Genomic DNA, 20,360 nt, shown 5'->3' with positions numbered 1-20,360 from the left:
ACGAAAATGCTCTTCAGATTCCACATGTTTCTCGTTTGACCACTCGGTCAATGTGTTAACGCAAAGGCAAAACTGAATGCAGGCGAAAAACTACTCTTGTAACAGCTAGACGTAGAAGTTGGCACAAAGAGGAATTAGCGACGGACTGCATCGAACCAGTCAAAAGACTGATGACAAAAAGCAGCCATTACGTTTGTAATGAACAGGTGTTTTCGTCACCGTTTGGAAGCACATCCTGAAACGGGTGACATACATTGCTTCGATCAGATAAAAAAATAGCATGCAGTTTTCAGGAGCCTTTTTTTTTTTTTTTTTAAAGGTGGCCTATAGTGAATTGTCGGCAATCTAGATTGCTTTGATGATGTCAAGTGAACATATTTTGTTTTCCCTACTTTGTTACCATTCACTGAAATTTTTAGATACAGCTTGTAATGAAAACAAGTGTTTACAAATGCGTGCATTATTGGAAAAAATAAAGTGAAACAAAACTAGATGAAAAACAAGTGCAGAAAAAATTTAGATTCATTCTGCAGTGCAGAAATTTTTGCGACGCGCGACTCTCGCTTGGCGCAGTCATAGTAATAAACGCAAAGCCAATCTCAAGTTCATCAGTACTATTCGCGCTGACAAAGTTAGCGTCGCGGTGGCGGATGGGAGAACAGTAAATGGAAAATGCCTTTGCGGTCGTTCCCATCTGCCACCGCGCTCCGAGTGTCAACATGGTTTGCACGAGCAGTGTTGCCGCGCAGTATGCAAGGAGTCGGCCGAGTTCACATTACTCGTCCGCTTATTAATCCAGTTATCGCGAAAAATCACGGATGTCGTCAAAGAGAACATCAGCGTAGAGGGTTTCCTTTGCTAACCACCATTTCTGGCTTGAATTTGTTCCTTAATTTAGCGATCGCACCTACCATGAAGGGAACAGATTGTCTTGGTATTTAACACAAACTTTTTTTTTACCGCACTGACAGCACCTTTTTGTCAGTGTCGTTTTCATGGTCTACCTGCACGGTCAATTTACTCGCTTGCTGTGTAGCTTCCGAGACATGTTTTGGATTGGGTCGACGACCTAAGTACAGTGTTTGTTAGCCTGTGACACCGAGCAAAGGCTAGAGGACGGAGTTGTAGTCACATCGCTCGAGAATCCCGTCACGGGGTGCGGCATAAGACTCTCCAGCGATGTACGAGTAGCACTTTAGGTGACACCTTTTATCGTTAGTTCTTGCACAACAGCAGCTGCAGCACTTCTGGATGAGAACGTTAGTCATATTTGTTGTTGACACTAGTGTTCACCGCATTCCTTCCTGTAGACTAGTTACGTCTTTGACATTTATGATCATCACAACACTGTTGGTGAGGAATTTGTCAGTAATTTACGAGCGGGCGACTTTTTGAAAACATGCCCACCATCTATTTGGTTTGTCGTGTTAGAGAAAACATTTTGTAACATCAAAGTCCAGATGTATCCAGCTCATGGGGTATCAGGTATTAGAATTGCTTGTGCAGATGACGTAGCCTTAATATGAAACTCCAGGCAACAGAAATCTTCTTAGCCAAGGTAATCTTTTTCTTTGAAAACGACATTCTTTCCAAATTTTACAACTAACCTGTGGAAAGCAAGATGAGAGCCCCTAAAGGGTTTTATCAAAAAGAAAACGAAACTCTTTTGTACCTGTTATTGCGGACCATCCGCTAGAATGGCGAATCAGGAAATATTAAGAACCATAATAGAATATCGACGATGTGATGAAGAGGAGATTACATCGAGCTGGCCATATGTAAGATAACCGAGAACGTGATATACCTGACCTGATGATAGCAGATGCGAAGAAACAATCAGAAAAGAATAGAAGAGTAACATTTAGCTAATAAGGTGATGAAAGGACAGATGATGCACGTGGTGGAACCCCGTGAAATAGAATTGTTGATCAGGTTGTAGTCGACTAGGCCCATATAAAGACTAAAGTGACAGTTTTTAGTTAGTAAGATGTGAGGAAGGCACAAGAATGAACGCTCCTTGAACTAATGCCTGATAGTTGTGGCCCGGTAAAACCGTTTCTTCCTTTCGGAATTCTACATATTAATAGAAAAACAATTAAAAATATACCTTTTTCCAGTCAGTCAACTAAAAACTGCTGTGATGTGACTGATCATTTTAAAAGGCAGAAGGTACTGAGAGTACGGGTGTCAGGTTTGACTTTAGAGTGTTAATTTTTTTAAACCTATTTTGAGTGACATTAATGGGAGCTACGTATTTATATTATAACAGATAGCAACCACTGACGTGACGATTTTCCTTTAACACAGTTTATTGTTTCTTGTCGTGGCCGGTTTGGAACGTTTTTTTCATTATCAGAATGCTGCACTGTTCTTTCAGGACTAATCAACTGTTGAATGTTTTGAATGCCATGGTACAGTGGTTGTATACTGGTTGGTTTTGAGGGCATGCTTCTTTTATGCAGCATGAAATATTTATCAGTAGCCTAAAGGTATCGCTATGGTGCGTTATTCTAATCACGATCACGAATGCCTTACTTTATTCTGTTAGGTATCTCATTGCTATTTCAAATAGAACCCATGTTTTTTATGTTAAGTTAAGTAAAATGATTTTACAAACTAGTAATTGCAGACCATCTCCCCTCCTTGGCTTCATTGATTAATTTTACATACTGGCGCAAACAAACTCACGTTCTGTTTGTTACGACTGGGGGGGGGGGGGGGGGAGGAGAGGGAGGGGATGTCCTCTCTCATACGCTGATGAGCAAAAAACATTGTGGCTAGTTGAATAATATCGCACGGTCCACTTTCGGAAGCTACAGCAACCATTTTCCGTGAGGAGGATTCGGCAGTCCTTGGTAGGTTTCTGGAGATATATGCCACCAGATACCTATGCACACGTCACGCAGTTCCAATTTGTGGGTGCTGAGCTGCCGACAGGTAGTTTCCCAGATGTGTTCTATTGGGTTCACTTCAGGCGAATGTGGTAGCCAAGACAAGCACATCAAATCGCTGTTGCCTTGTGGCACGGACAATTATCCTGTTGGAAGATGTCATCGTCGTCGGAGGTCTTCACTTAGCTGTAGCAGGACAGAAAAAGGTAGAAATAAGTAAGCACTGGATGTGGCGAGGTAACTGGAGTTATTTACATTATAAAATCATAAGGTCGACTTGATAACATTACTTATTTGATTCCATAGGTTTACTAAAGGCGCACGAATCACTTTGGAATACGTTGTTTATGCTCGCTAGTTATGTTAATTTCATAATAATTCATAACACACTTTGCCATAGGCAACGATTCCCCTGTGGTTTATAGTATATAAACAAACCAAAGAGTGTGACTTTAGCTAATCTTCAAAGATTTTGCATTAGAGCAAAGATTTTTCTTGGTCATCACTCGTCTTTTATATTAACAAACGTTGTTTACAAAGTGTTTAGAAACTAGAAAAGTCCTTAATGTTGTTGAGCTGTCAATCTTTAGTTGCTATTAGCAGCATATTGATAATTTTTGGGTTTGGACCGTGTGTTACAACAGAATAAAAGCATAGTTGTTTTACAAGAAGTATTTTATTTCAGTTTATTAATGCAGTACAGGAAGAGCACATGTCGAACAATAAGTAATAAAATATGTTTCAAGAAAAGAAAAAGATGGAAACAAGACTCGATCTGTACAAATATGAGTGATGACCAAAGAAAATCTTTGCCGCAACTCAAGCTCTTTGTTACCATAAATCACACTCTTTCGTATATTTATATTCTGTAAAGCACGTGGGAGTGTATGTAGTGTTACGGAATTTTGCATAACCGATGAATATAAAAACGGTTATCTAAAATGATTTGTGAACCAGAAAGAATAATATCCAGTGGAATAAATGTGGGTAATACACTCATGTCGACCTTATGATTTTATGATGTAAATAATACTTCGCCACATCCAGTGCTTACTTTTTAAACTCCTTAGAAGGCCAAGGCTGGAATAGAGTTAACAGATTCGAATAATTCGAGGCTGAAGTATTGTTGTGGACATGGAAAGACAAAGACGTGAACAAGATAGAGTAGTCTGCAGAGCATTAGGAGTCTTCGGACTATTATCGTGGGAGTTCAAGTTGGTACCTTGTACCTCGGTATGATGACGGCGGTTTATACAAGTAATTGCAATTAAGTGTGTCATCGAGGTACGCGAACGACAGCCGAGTGGAAGACATCTAGAGCAGGTTGCTACAGATGGTGATGAAGCAAAGGGTACTCCAAACTGGCTCGAATCAGACTTTTTTTTCCCTTAGCCGCTGATTAGCGAGCTGAGCTTATCTAGATTTCTTTGCCACGATGCCGTGTTCAGCAGATAGCGTCAGCGGCCGCCACGTGGAACCATACAGCGGGAATCCGCGCTGCTGCCTTCGTCCAAGGTCGCTTCAGCAGCAGCAGAAGCAACGCGCAGCGCAGCCTGTTGACGCACGACCTGGCCGGTACAGCAGCAGCATTTTGCAAACGTGAATTTGCCTGGTTAAAATTCCCCGTGGTACACTCCCACTAACCCGGTTTGCCCGTCACAAAATGCATTATGCACTTTTGGTTCTGCGCGACGTTTCTTTCTCTTACTGTTGTGGCAATTCAGCACGTTCGAAATACATTGGGAATAGAACTCAGTTGATATAAGACAGTTTCCACTGAACAGCAGCAGAACTCATTTGATACAAGACAGTTTTCATAGAACAGCAGCCCACTTACATGTGTTACCTGCGTTCCGTATGGCAATATGTCTTCTATTCAGCCGCGTGTCTGCTACATTTCTTTAACAAAATGCACTCTTCCTTATTAATTCAGACACGGTTACAAAGTAGGAGAAATGTACTAGAAGAGTAGAACTATGAGTCCGTCGGTGACGAAGCATGCCTGCAGAGCTCGCTCACCTTAGACTGCTACAAAGCGAAGTACACAGTAAATACTTCGCTCGTTGTTAGTAGTGGTCTTTCCTTATGGGTGTTTCACGCCATAAAGCAGACATAAATGGAAACAGTAAGAATGAAGTACCTCAAAAAAGAAGAAATCTGCACGAGAATTGGGTAGGTAAAATGTAGAGTATTTACTGACTGGTCTTCTAAACCAGGGGTCGTGACTAAGAATCTAATAAGGGTCAACGTTTTTACTGGAGAGATAACAGCCAAATTGACTCTAAACTAAAAAATAAAAAAATGGCTAGGTGCGAGTAGGACTCACGCTGGGAGAGCTCCGTACTAATGTAATTATCCTATGTATATAGGCAGTTAATTGATCTCGATAATTGAAAATCTTTAATATTTGTGCCAGTTGTCAACATTGATACTGGCAAAATTTCGTTCCCGGAAATTCCAAGACTTTCGATGTTTTAATTTTGAGTTTGAAATCGAATAGCAGTTACTAAAACTTCATTGTGTGATGTCGTTACAGATCAACAATTTTCAGATTTTTTCGCTCTACTTGTACTTTGAAACCTTGCTTCCGGCCAAATTTTATTATTCCATTCCAACCAAAAGTAAATTGCGAAAATAAACACAGATGGTGCACAGCAGAAGCCACTGGAAAGCTGGCGGGAAATTGAGAAATAACTCCTACGACTGTGGAGAGCTGAATATTGAGCTTCCATTGATTTAATTATACTCATGTCCTCGGAAGGCAAAGGCCCGAGGACGAATCCTGGTTTGGCAGAAGTCGAATCTGTTAGGAAGTTAGATTTTGCTTTGTATGGATACAGTAATTTCCCTCGAAGTTCGCGAATACTCGAAGCTCTGCACGACACAGCACAAGATATTTGTTAATACTAATCGTGTTACGACTGAAAAATAGAAATATGTGGCCCCTCTCAAGGAATAACGAAGCGTGAAGAAGAGTTGAAAGAAGGTCAGTCAAGGGTGAAGCATATGGCAGACATCGATTTGCTGGTATACTACTGTGGAACTTCAGTTAATCTGCAAAGCGTATGTACGAACTATAATAGTATGTTGTTTGTTTGAGTGTGTGTGTTCAAATTCGGACGTCGAGCCAGACAAAATAGTGCACCAGTGACCAGTATGAAATACCCAAATTCTCGCCGCGTCGTTTTCACGATAATTTGTGTGAACATTTAAAAAATATATTTTAATTACTGATCTGTTGTGAATGAAACCGAACACGACACTTGTGAAATTTTCTATAATATTGCACTACCGTTGTGTGTGTTTTCATTCATAATGTGTAAAATGTTCTACCAAGAACCGATGGAACAATCAGTCAATACTGGTGTTTTGTTAAACTTCATGGAAATACAGAATACGATGTTATTTACTTTTACAAGTTAGTGTGAGAAGGCGTGATCATCATAGTCCTGTACTTATCAGGTCGTTGTTAACCACAGCAAAGAAATGAAAGTCCATGTTGTTGTTTTGTTTTTCTATACGGTTTCAATGGCTGTGGCCCGGAGTTGGTCGGAGTCGAACCAAGAAAAAGAAGAAGAATTAGTTAGTTGTATCTTTGATGTTTGAGCTCGTACGAAAGTTGAGCTGACATTCGATGCTATCTCAAAAATTAATCTGGCAAGAAATGACGTAGTTAGGTCCAGGGACACAACGTCAGCTTGAAAGCCGGCGCAACCGCGCAGAACGTAAACGGCATCAATACCAGATCGATCGAGGACAATTGCACAAAAGAATGCCCTTGGATAATCGCAATCAAAAGAGAAATTTCCTTCACTACTCGAGATGTTATAGCACAGCAGAGCGGGTCCGCGAGAAATGAAAAAGGCAGTGAATAATAAAGCTGATAGATTTAAATGTTAATTTGCTTGGAACTTAAAAAAACCTGATTTATGGAAACACGGTGGATTGTGAGTAGTGTGATGGAAATCAAATAATTAGACGCTTATTTTAGTTTATGGGAACCATGAATAATGCGGCGTTATCCAATGAAAATAAAAACAAGATATTATTTACAAGTTAATTACATATTTTGCTTATTATCTTGAGGAAAGAAAAAAAGTGAGACTGGAAGTTTCCATTCTTGTGCGACAGATACTACATCGCGCGTGAAACTTCAATAAGGTACATGCTAGATTCCTTTTTAAAGAAAAATTTTGCCACGATTGCAAAAGGAAACGTACCTTTTGACAAAAATTGCGTTAAGGCCCGTCCACACGCAACGATCTGTCTGCGCGAATGTCTGCGCACATCACTTCTGCGCGAATGTCTGCGCACATCACTTCTGCGCAGACAGATCGTTGCGTGTGAACAGAAGATTTGCACCAACCTGAGGTGTGTGCAAACCTGGAAGTTGGAGTTGTAGGTTTGAGCGAAACCTCTCAAATCTGTGGGTTCAAACCACATCTGCGCAGACAAGTTGGAGCGTGTGGACAGGAGATCGCCGCAAATCTGGCGTGAAACAGCTGTTTGCTCAGTCTAGTGTTTGTATTTGTGCGCACAGGGCATTAAAATGGCCGATACTCGTCAGTGTTCTCGAGAGTTTGTGAGTTCATTGAAATATATAGAAACCACCAATGTTTGTGGAAGATTAATCTACGTTCACTTGTGCCGTCGGATTTATAAGTGTTATGTGCGCCGTGTCAACGTGTTTTCAGTGTCGTTATCATCGAGTGTGAACGGCTCGGAATTTTTTTTTTTTTATTGCCCGTCACTATGTTCATTCTAATTCTCCATTCTGTGTACTGTTATTGTCAACACTATGGCTGAAGAGCGGCGTAGCATGCCGCTGACAGCCTACCTGATTGTTCAGGTATTAAAATAACAACAAAGGAAAAAAAAGTGGAAGATTAAAGTAAAGAACATAGTGACACAGACAAAAAGACAGCAGCATACAATGCTCTAATTGAAAAATTGCGGATATTATTTCACTCAACTCTTGTTTCGATATTGCAGTTGAAAATTCCAAATCCTTGTAGCTCCTTCCCGTTGCTAGGAATCTTAATGTTACCGCCAGCCGTTCATAAGGAGAAATTGCCCTTCTCTATAAAAGTATTTTGTCTCATAATATGAGGGGTTACAAGCTTTAAGAGATAATTATAAGTTTCGACATCCATCCGGAAATAATTTCGCCAGTCGTTAGGTTTGCCCCGCAACTCTCGCAGTAAATTTACGTGAAAAAACTGCTTTCGCTTTAGCAGCCAATGTCTACACCATTTTGACCGCTTTCTCTGTTTCTTGCGGTTCGTCTGGATGTTTTTTGCAGCACAAATTGCGAACACAAAACCACAACAGAACTTCCTCCATTTCTATATTTCAAAATAACTGAATTAAATTTTTGACGTTTACGGGGAGCGTAGTCGCTTGCCACTGATATTTCTTTTCTATACCGACAGATGGCGGGCGAGTAGTAGTTTGGGGTTTGTGTCATGTGCACACTCCACATTTGCAGCGATCTTTTGCATGTACAGACATTTGCGCCGATGTCTGCGCAGACAGATCGTTGCGTGTGGACCGGGCTTTATAGCTTCTAACATTGTCATAGTGCGGAGTTTCTATTTTTGTTACGAGACTTCTGAGAAATCATCTGTCTTTGGACACTGAAATTCCACAACCTGTAATTTACTAGGTACCGTTACCGGACTTCCTGCTATTGTAGCACAACAAAGCGTACTGAGTTTTGGACGATTTTAATGAGTGTATCACCGAAACTGCGTGTTTTAGGTATGCAAGTATAAACACGAAATCCACCAAATACAGCAGTGAAGTTCGAAAGTACTCCTATCCAGATGGCAGCTATTCAGTTTCTGTCAGCTAATCAGAGCACAGGGCATGTGATGTAGTCAGCTGGTTGTAACATATTCACATATTCGGAAGTAGTACGTCGATAATTATTACTTTAGATCCGCCTTATCGTAACTATAACACATTTTCGTGCCAAACGCCTTTAAGGAAAACACATACTGCACGAAAAATGTGTCTTATTTGGATGTGATTGGACTGATCGATAGTAATAACTAGAGACCGCATTATATGCATCAGAAAAACCGTAGAATATGCATGCAGATATGCATGAAAAATGCTTAAAAATGCTTGAAAAGTGTCGAAATATGCAAGATCAAATAATAAAAAAACATGGTAGTTACTGCGTGCGTTATACCTCAAAGTCGGACCTGTGCATATCAATTACGAGGAAGATCGCCGGCCACACCGGACATACAGAGCGCTGATATCATTTTCTGAATACCTTCTGGTTGAGGTTAACTTCGAATTAACTTATAATTAATACTATTGGACAAAACATCATTTAAAATTTATTTTACCTTTTGCCGAGAAAATGAAAATAAAACATAGGTTCAATAAAGAAAAATTGAAGGCAGGAACAGACTTTTACTATGAGTTTATGAAAAGGCATTCAGGTCTGCAGCTGAGGACAGTGGAATCAACAAGTTTACAGAAAGCAGCAGGTTTTAGCAAAGAACAAGTTGACGGATGTTTCGACAAACTTTCTGAGTTGATGGACAAGTATAAGTGCAGCCCCTCCAAGATTTTTAACGCCGACGAAACTGGCGCAACGTCTGTGTTAAAGTTAAAAAGCAAGTTGGAAAATTGACCTTAGGCGATAAAGGCATGGATGTCACAATTCTTCTCTCAGTTAATGCTGCAGGGGATGTGTTCATTCCACCGCTGTTTGTCTTCCCCCGTGTTTGAATGGACAATGGTCTGAAGAAAGATGCCCTAGTCGAAAGCGTTTTTGATGCCCATCCAAGTGGATGGTTCACTAAGGATGGTTTCCTCAAGTGACTTGTTTTGTTTGTAGAACGAGTGAATCGAACCGAGAAAACCCCTGCATTACTAATCGTGTATGGTCACTCAAGCCACAAGGACTTGGACGTCATTAATGTTTTCAAAGAAACACCGCAGTCACATGTTAAGCCTACCTCCACACACTTCCCACGAACTACAGCCACTGGACAGAACTATTATGAAACCTTTCAAAAATGCTTATCATGAGGCATGATCATACTGGGTACGACAATATCCTAACATTAAGATAACCTTGAAGGACATAGTAGGTTTAGTTAGCTCAGCTTTCTCAAGGATTTGCAGGGTGGAGTTGGCAAAGTCTGGCTTTGAATGCACAGGAATTTCTCCCCTGAAGCGAAATATTTTCACTGACTTGGATTACGCTCCTGCACCAAACAAGAACAAGGAATGAACTGGTACCTCATCCACCACTTCTGGATCTGGCTGCTCCTCTGCAATGTCATTACTGCACCCATCTTCTGTCATGTCTTTACTAGGCTCCACGTCTGCTGCCATGTCTTTACCAGGCTCTTCATCTGCTGCCATGTCTTTACCAGGCTCTTCATCTGCTGCCATGTCTTTACCAGGCTCTCCATCTGCTGCCATGTCTTCACCAGGCCCATCATCTGCCGTAGGCCTGTCTTCACCAGCCCCCTCGCCTGCCCACCATTACCAGAGTCCTGGCTCCTCGTCTGCATTACCAGAGTCCTCTAATCATGATCCAACAATTGAGTCCTCTAAGACTTCTCAATCTTAACAAATTTTAGAGGTAATTTCCCCTCTCCCCTGTCATTCTTCTAATAGATTTGTATCAATGCAGAATCGTGGAGAGAAGAGTGAAATTTTGACCTCATCTAAAAAAAAAAAAAACTGGAAGTAAAGAAAGTAGAACAGGAAGAGAAAAAAAGCTGCTGAAGCTTAGTGGAAACTTACGGAAGAAAAACTTAAATTGAAAGAAGAAAAGAACAAACCTCAAAAAAGCCTGTAGGCCTAGCTAGAACCAAACTTTTGACCAATAGAAAAATTGGATGGTGTAAAAGGAAGGATAGTTCTACAACAGAAATGGAAAAATCCAACGAAAATGCTAAGAAAAAACAAAAATTTGACGATGAAAACACTAGAAGTGATGGGATGACCCACTGTATTATTTGTGACGAAACTTTTTGAAGAGGGCTGGATCCAGTGTCGACTGTGTAACGGATGGGCCCACGAAAACTGCGCAGACCTTGAAAGCAGCGCTCTGTACTAATAAGCGACGGCTGTTTCTTGAATAGAAAATAAAAGTCGTGTTCAAGATGTAGTGAAATTAATTGTTAAGTGTGTAAAATGGCAGATTTACTATTATTCATCATTTAGTGACTGTTTGTGAACCTAAAATTATTAAAATCACTCAATTCAATAAACATTTACCACTTGCCATGTATTAATACCAATAAACAAGTATTTTGTGAGAAATATTTGCTTATTTTCTGTAATTTACATCCTGTCCGATACAACCCTCCAAACTTTCTCCTTAGTTAACATTCAGATAAATTTTAGAAACCAATAGATAATAATAATTCTTCTCCCTAAAAGAAAATGCTAGGATGGTTGTTTTATGCCTTAAGACAGTACATTATGGTGGTTCTTGTTTTCATATCAAGCCATTAATGTATTCAAAATTTGAGAAGAGCTTAACCGTCCGATACTACCCGACTTTCCCCTAACCGGGGACGCGGGCGCAGATTGTCTGTCTGCCTGTTCCTGTTCCTCTTCTGTAATAATTTTGCTAGGCCGTGGCCTCTCGGTTAGCGATTGGGCGCATTTCTAGGTCGCGGTAAATCTGTAAGACATCTAAATTAGATCGAGCTAGAGACTGCCCGTCTAAATTTTTAAAATACTGTAAACACAGAGCGAAAATATGCATCGTCACTAGTTATTAGTAAAAATGTGCAATAACCAGTGAAAAGGAGCCTAATACGTAACTGCATATGCAACATGCAAATGCATATAATCTGGTCTTTACTAATAATTGTCAACACATCACACGCAAATGAGGACAACAAGATAACAAGAGCTAAATAGTTGTGACAAGCGGCAAAACAAATGTTGAATTTCGTTTCACGCGTAGAAATTTAACATGTCCTCTCCTAAACACCCCCGGAAATCGCTACGTATTCGGCTGCTGCAATCTAAGCTGTGCTAGAGGGTCGCAGCCCCGCCACACCATAAGAAATCGCGACATAATTGATACAAACATAGGCGAATATTTATTACAAGCAAGATTATTAATTTCACTCCTTTGCGCAAACTGCAGATCAGTCCATCACTACAACCAGATTTTCTGCTTTCACATTCGTTGGCTTGTCCAATTTACAACCAAACTGTTGCCTTCCAACCTAAGATGGTCCCAGGCTGAGCTAAAGTCCGTACTATTATGATTACCAGGTTTTTTGTGCCAATTAAAACTTTGATCCTGGTCCGCAGTCGTATCACAACCTCGTAAAGCGCGATAAGCTCTGAAAAAAGCCCGAAACAATCTAACCACACTCTTGAAAATCGCGATCTTTTCGGAAACAAAAGCAGGTAATACTTCTGACAACGAAGAATGTAAATGTTAAACCTTCGTAAATTGCGATATGCAAATCACGAAAAAAAGTCACATATTTCTCATAACCAAGAATAGAAATGTCAGTGCTTCACTCGCAGCAGTTTAATCCTTGCTCTTACATACCGGCTAGCCACATCCCCGAAAAAAGCCGATGTTTGAGATATCAAATTAATAATTCATGAAGCCATAGCGTTGGCCATTTTTGTTATAGTGTAATTTGTGTGCGCGTCGCCATGAAGGTCGTGTTGTGATTGGTTGACAGAATCAAATTGAACAGCCGCCACCTTCATTTGTGTTTTGAAGCTAACACTCCGCGTTCGGTAATTTTTTCGTATTCACACGATCGCGTATTACAAAAATGTTGTTGTTGTGGTCTTCAGTCCAGAGACTGGCTTGATGCAGCTGTCCATGCTATTCTATCCTGTGCACGCTTTTTCATCTCCAAGTACCTACATTACAAAAATATGCAGTATAAATGTTATTAAAGGTCTCTTAAAAGGCGCCATTTGTAGGTACTAATGCAGGAAGTCCGATAATCATATATAAAACTTTTACCATTTGTTTTTGCTGAAGGACCATTGGAAAATGCCGAATTGTTGCTACCCTACTACCATGTTAGGCGATTTATACGATTTCAACATTTCAGCTAAATAACTTTATTATTGAAATTTATAATAGAAGTCACGCGGGCCTGTTGAAATTTTCCCAGAACTGTTTAGAAACATATCGCTTACAGTACTGCACACACAAGTCGCACGCAGTCAGTATCTTAATTAAAAGAGCAATCAAGATCGTAAATTTTGTGTAACATCAGATGTTGATAATTGTTTTCGGTCGTTACGACCATATTCACGCATCCCATTTACATTGGGCTCCCAGAACCTGATTTCGTAAATCGATTTCCCAATACCGCTTCTGGGTGGTCATGGGAACATTTCAAAATCGATTCTGAAAATCCGTTTCTGGTTGCCGGTTTTCCAGTTTCGCAATCGATTTTTGCTCCCATGTAAATGCAGTCGGTTCTGAAACGTGGTTGTGGGGTCAGATTTCTTCTTGAAAAAATTTCGGCAGATATGGACGGAGTGGCTTTTTGTGCAGCGAAGGATGAGTAGAAATAAATATTAGACCGAAGCTGTTTACACCTCATTTAACTGAAGAGAAATAGCGATTTCTGTCTAAATCGTAAACTGTAACAACCGTCATATTTAACTGAGCTAGCAGATCCGCTTCATACCTTAATATGCAAACACGACAATGGAAAACGGTTTCCGAAATTCGGTTTTCACCTTTCGGAAGATGTGTCGCATGTAAATATAGTGATACGGCGGCTCCAGATGACGAGAGGAGCCAGTGACCGGAGCTGCTGTGTGACAGTCACAAATTTGCGGCAGATACCAGTTGGTATCACATATCAGCTTTGAACACAGGCTCCTCATCATGTGGACCCTTGGTCTGAATAGGCTTGTAATGACCGAAACCGGTTACCAGACATCAAATGAATTATACCTTAAAAAAGATACAGAAAGCTATAACAATGAAAGCAGGGGGAAACTGAAGATGTCTGAGAATCTTATGTCAGGATTACTTTTTTACGACTATGGGTGTAAATTTTTGATGCGGCAGATATGTAGCTTTAACGAAGCACACTGTGTTTAAACATTAGTGATGTTTGTTGTTCTGCAGTCTTTTTCGCTTTTTTCTAAAGATCTCCTACACCGCAAAGTTATCTATCAAGTTTAATTATTTTTGATTGTTTTATCATATGTAATACTTGAAATTTATAGAAACATACTCAAAAACGTAATTAACGGACTTAACCTGCGGTAGCGGCCTTGAAAGAAGAATTGGGGATCGCCATTAAGTTACCGCGTTTGATAGAAAGCTGCGTGCACCTTGGTGTTAATAACTAACAAGATTGTTATATGTTCTTCACAAAAAATGAAATTATCAGTTTTCTGGAGAGCAATGCTGTTGTGTCCAGAATACGACAAAATTTTCTCTGTGGATGCGATTTTTGGGATATTAGGTGCTGATCTCATGATGTAAAATAATATAGATAAATCCTCTCTTCCAGGAGCAGCAGCCGCAAGCTTACACCCCACAGGTGGAGGCAATCTCACCGACTCTGCCATCGGATTCTTTACAGGAGGAGACCACTTTTCGTTCTACAAAAGATGAGCTCTTGCAACAGATTGGGAAAGTGGATCGTGAGATTGCAAAGGCGGAAACTCAGATCCATAAACTCAAGAAGAAACAGGTAAGTGTTTAAGTATTCCTGTCTTAATTTATGATCGCTGTAAGGAACTGCTTCAAATACAATCAGTAAAGGAGATTTTCTGTGCACAAGTACTGTCTACAACAATATTTATTTGTTGCTAACTGATTTAAAGCTCTATAGGCAATTATCAAATGACAACAATCCACCCATACAGTGTACAAAATGGTTTTCTGCATCTTGCTGTTGTGGTCATCAATATGAATACTGTTTTGATAACAGCTCTTAATGTCAGTCTATTCTGTGCAAGTATCTTAATCTCTGCATAACCACTGCAACCTAGATCCACTTGAACCAGTGTACTCTAGACAAGTTCTGGTCTCCCTGTGCAATTTTCATCCTCCATTCTTCTGTTCATTACCAAATCGTCTGTTCCTTGATACCTTATCATGTGTCCTATCAAACCTATCGTTTGTTTTAGTCAGATTGCACTGTAAACGTCTTTGCTCCTTAATTCTGCACCTTTTCTTTAGTTACGATATTGAAGTGAATATGTTGTTGAGAAGTATGTTGCATGTCATGAAATACACGAAATGTATTTGCAATTGCGAATATGGACAACCGTCAGCTCTATAATTGGATGACGACAATACCAGACAGGGACTTGAACACAGATTTTCCACTTATTGCGAGTGTTCGGATTAATGTTAGGCTATTTGAGAATGCTTCTTGCCCAAGCCGTTAGGCTTTCCGAGCATTGTTCATGCCCAGACCCAATGGTTGAAAACATATGGAAGTTTGGATCTGGCTGTGAATCATGCTCAGATAGCCTAACAGCATTATATTTCTCTTTTTATTCTGTACTATGTATCAATCACATTTCACTTCTTTATAAGCCTACACTGTGAACACTCACTTCCAGAAAAGGTTTCCTAACACATATATTCAATTTCATTTCCTTTTACTCTTATGACTGCAGTCTTGTTTGTATATGTGTTGTGCATAACCTTTGTTCCTCCTTTTATAGCTGGTAACTTCAGAATTTTGATTTTCCAAACAATTAGATAAAGCTGGTGATATTTCAAAATGATAATCATCTCAAAATGATGAAAATCCATATCCGTGCCCTCAGAACTCCAGCTTGGATTTAAATGAGAGCCCCTACTTTATTTTTCCCGTATGTTAAATTTAGTTGCATCAGTTATTTAATTTATATTATGTGAGAGAGATAGATATTTAAAAAAGCAATTGGCTGGGCTTTGAATTTTTTAAAGGAAAGCAATTTTTTGTTATATCTATTAACTCTTTATCTGGCTCAAACCTATTTTATCTGCATCTCCAAATAGCCGTTTCCGCTAGTGAGATGCCCCAAGAGTATGGAAGACTGTAATACAGGAAGCAATTGATATTTATTGAAATTTTTATTACACAAAACATACCATGTATAGTGTGTGGCTTAGCAATTAAGTGACAAATTACAAGTCCAAATGTCTGGGCATCAGTTTTCAACCAGCCCTGGAAATTTTTTGTAAAATTAAATGCTCCATTCATCTCTGGCAATGATTTGTATGTGTGGGTAAAATGCCATGTCACATTGCAGTATTGAGTCCACGTAATATTGTAGATCCCCCTAGAACTCGATGAGAAAGCCAGTCCGAAGTTTGGAGCACCTAGTGAAGCAATGCGGTGTTCAAACCAACCTATGGCTTTTGAAACCTATACCTAAAACATATATAGTTGAAAAGTTGTGAAATGTAAATAATTAAGGAGTAAAGGACCACTCGGTGAATAGCAGAAGCACTTGGTCATCATTAGGTACAAGGCGTGCACAATTAAGCATATGCATGTACCCTCAGTGAGATCACGCAGTGGATAGCACACTGGACTCGCATTTGGGAGGACGATAGTTCAAATTCGTGTCCGGCCATCCTGATTCAGGTTTTCCGTGATTTTCCTAAATCACTTCGGGCAAATGCAGGGATGGTTCCACTGTTCCACTGACAGAGCATGGCCAATTTCCTTCCCTAATCTGATGGGACCGATGACCTCACTGTTTGGTCCTCTCCCCTAAATCAACCCCCCCCCCCCCCCCCACACACACACACACAGAAAGCAGTTATTACATTCTGCTGATTTCTCTGTTATGCTATTAAAATGTCCATTTATTTGCTAATTTAAATTCCTTCATAAATGTGCAAGAAAATCTCTCTTATTGTGTGTGAAAGGAAATAAGAAATTTTAAAAGAAAGATTGTTTCTTACATGTGTAAGGCATTAATGCGATGTTGCTTGGCTAGTTACACCAGATTACTGAAGTGCATACAACCCGTTGGAAAAGTTGTTAGTGTTGGTCAGTTCGTGTGTTGTAGCTTCAGAACTTCTTTCTCATGGAAATTCTTCTTCTTCTTCTTCTTCTTTTAAAAACACAGTGTCAACGTTGTGTTTTGGATGAAAAATTAGTGCTGTTGACATCATAGCTTTGATGTGAAGTTTGTTTTCTGCTCCTGGTTTTCATTCACAAGAAAGCTCACTGTTGCATACTGAATGTTGAGCCCTAACCCCCTATGTTTTCTTTTCTCCTTGTAGCATAAGTAAAGAAGGAGACTGAATTTTGATTGTTTACCAGTAAAAATAACATCAGAGAGAAATTTGATGATGGAAAATGATTTCTTACAGACACTCTTATTTGTGTTTTATGTGCCGTTTAGTTGGACTTATAAAAATTATACTGTAGTTTTGTTGTTGTCCATACGTATGTAGCAGAAACACTCTTGAAATGATTCAGATTTAATGAAATATATTTCACATTTCCTTTCTGCAGGAATGCTTAATAAATAAAAATCACGTGTCAGTGTACTGATGAAAGTAACTTCTCGTAGAAACATGAAGAGATTCAGAAATCACAAATCCTATACAGGGTTATTACAAATGATTGAAGCGATTTCACAGCTGTACAATAACTTTATTATTTGAGATATTTTCACAATGCTTTGCACACACATACAAAAACTCAAAAAGTTTTTTTAGGCATTCACAAATGTTCGATATGTGCCCCTTTAGTGATTCGGCAGACATCAAGCCGATAATCAAGTTCCTCCCACACTCGGCGCAGCATGTCCCCATCAATGAGTTCGAAAGCATCGTTGATGCGAGCTCGCAGTTCTGGCACGTTTCTTGGTAGAGGAGGTTTAAACACTGAATATTTCACATAACCCCACAGAAAGAAATCACATGGGGTTAAGTCGGGAGAGCGTAGAGGCCATGACATGAATTGCTGATCATGATCTCCACCACGACCGATCCATCGGTTTTCCAATCTCCTGTTTAAGAAATGCCGAACATCATGATGGAAGTGCGGTGGAGCACCATCCTGTTGAAAGATGAAGTCGGCACTGTCGGTCTCCAGTTGTGGCATGAGCCAATTTTCCAGCATGTCCAGATACACGTGTCCTGTAACGTTTTTTTCGCAGAAGAAAAAGGGTCCGTAAACTTTAAACCGTGAGATTGCGCAAAACACGTTAACTTTTGGTGAATTGCGAATTTGCTGCACGAATGCGTGAGGATCCTCTACCGCCCAGATTCGCACATTGTGTCTGTTCACTTCACCATTAAGAAAAAATTTTGCTTCATCACTGAAAACAAGTTTCGCACTGAACGCATCCTCTTCCATGAGCTGTTGCAACCGCGCCGAAAATTCAAAGCGTTTGACTTTGTCATCGGGTGTCAGGGCTTGTAGCTATTGTAAACGGTAAGGCTTCTGCTTTAGCCTTTCCCGTAAGATTTTCCAAACCGTCGGCTGTGGTACGTTTAGCTCCCTGCTTGCTTTATTCGTCGACTTCTGCGGGCTACGCGTGAAACTTGTACAGAGGCATCCAGAAGCTTTAAACTGCGCATACCATCGCCGAATGGAGTTAGCAGTTGGTGGATCTTTGTTGAACTTCGTCCTGAAGTGTCGTTGCATTGTTATGACTGACTGATGTGAGTGCATTTCAAGCACGACATACGCTTTCTCGGCTCCTGTCGCCATTTTGTCTCACTACGCTCTGGAGCGCTCTGGCGGCAGAAACCTGAAGTGCGGCTTCAGCTGAACAAAACTTTATGAGTTTTTCTACGTATCTGTAGTCTGTCGTGACCATATGTCAATGAATGGAGCTACAGTGAATTTATGAAATCGCTTCAATCATTTGTAATAGCCCTGTACTTATCTTTCTGGGAAGTTGCAGAATTTATTGTCTCTTGCATTGTTTTCTGTAAATGAGTAAGCACCACAGACAGTATTCTTGTAACTAGCTTGTCAGTATATTTACTTTGTAATCTCAGTTGATCCCTGCTTGTCATTTCAGCAAGAACTTGAGGAGGCTGCAAGTAAACCTGCCATTAAAAAGGAGGAGGAAGAAATTGCTCTGCCAAAACACCAGAGCCCGGCACAAAAAATCTACGCGGAGAATAGAGTAAGTATATAAAGTGTAAAAAAAAAAAAATAAAAAAAATTATCATTTGTTTGACGATCACCTTTTTGAGTAAAGTAACTGAGTGACGTACAACAGTGTCTACAATTTTAAATTTTTTTATGTGATGAGAACATAGTTTTAGGAGTGTTTTAGAATGTTAATGAGTATTTTATTTATGCTGTGACTTAATTTTAAACTTTATGATACAGTGTATGAAATTTGAGGTGATTGTTAGTATACGTGTATTGTCAGTGTACATTTACATTATCTGATCAAAAGCCCCAGACACCTATTACTGGGCTTTAGTATGGGGTGTTCCCATTCTTCATCTTTATGATGGTTTGAACTATGTTGGGGACATTTTCAGTGAAGTGTCTGAATGTCTGTGGAGGAATGGCAATTCTTCATCAAGAGCCAAAATCAGAATAGTTACTGATGATGGACACTTGAGTCTGGAGCAAATTTGACATTCTAACTGATCCTAAAAGTGTTCCTTTGGGTTTAGGACTGTGGACAGGCCAGTCCATTATAGGAATGTCCACAAAGCCTTGCCTCACAGTTGCTGCTTTATGACTGGGTACAATGTCATCCTAACATAATCATTGTCTCCACACTGTTCCCGTACTGTATTTAGTACACAATACTGTAAAGCGTGTTCATATCCTTTCACATTTAGAATTTTCTGAAACGCAATAAGGGGATCTCACCCTAACCTCGTACCTTAACACCACCTCCTCCATACTTCATTATTGGCACTACCGTGTGATGGCAGGTAACCTCGTCCTGGTGTTTGCAAACTCTGATCCTTTTATGGGATTGCCACATGGTACAGCATGATTTATCACCCCAAATCCCTCATTTCCAGTCACCACTGTCCACTGTCATCACTTTTTACTCAATCTCAAGCTTTGCATAGTCTTGATTGTAGAAAGGTGTGGCCTGTGAACAGCTGCTCAATCATTGCACCCCATTCTTTTTATCTGCCTATGCACAGTTACTGTGCTACCTGGACTGCTGGTAGCACTTTGGAACTCACGACTAATTCCTTTCATACATTTCAAGCAATTTCTTGCAACCACCCTCTACAATGCTCAGGGTCCTTGTCCTTCCATTTATGAGGTCAGCTCAGTCTTGGTTTAGCTGTAGTTGTTCCTTCACATTTCCACTTCACAGTGACATTACCAGTAGTTAACTTGACATTACCAGTAGTTAACTTGGTCAGCTTTAGAAGGACTAAATTGTCCCTGTTGGTGACATCTAACAACTAATCCACATTCAAAGTAACAACTCTGCTGACTGACCCATTTTGCTATATGCCTTCTCTTCTGGCAACACAATAGTCTCTACCTCCTTTTATATTATGTCTCATGA

General features: G+C 40.0%; 1 protein-coding gene across 2 annotated transcripts in view; it reads left to right on the top strand.

Moving 5' to 3' along the window:
- Window positions 1-20,360, top strand: part of LOC126203504 (nuclear receptor corepressor 1-like) — a 395,459-nt gene that overhangs the window by 170,877 nt on the left and 204,222 nt on the right. For both annotated transcript variants that reach the window (XM_049937831.1, XM_049937830.1), the window contains exons 5-6: window positions 14,399-14,581; window positions 18,882-18,989. In XM_049937831.1, coding sequence (XP_049793788.1) covers window positions 14,399-14,581; window positions 18,882-18,989 — 291 coding nt within the window. The remainder of the gene's footprint in view (window positions 1-14,398; window positions 14,582-18,881; window positions 18,990-20,360) is intronic.

Source organism: Schistocerca nitens, chromosome 9, assembly GCF_023898315.1.
Source record: "Schistocerca nitens isolate TAMUIC-IGC-003100 chromosome 9, iqSchNite1.1, whole genome shotgun sequence".
In the NCBI taxonomy this organism is placed as follows: domain Eukaryota; kingdom Metazoa; phylum Arthropoda; class Insecta; order Orthoptera; family Acrididae; genus Schistocerca; species Schistocerca nitens.
Note: the sequence above shows the minus strand (reverse complement) of the source record. Positions and strands in the feature narration are given on the sequence as shown.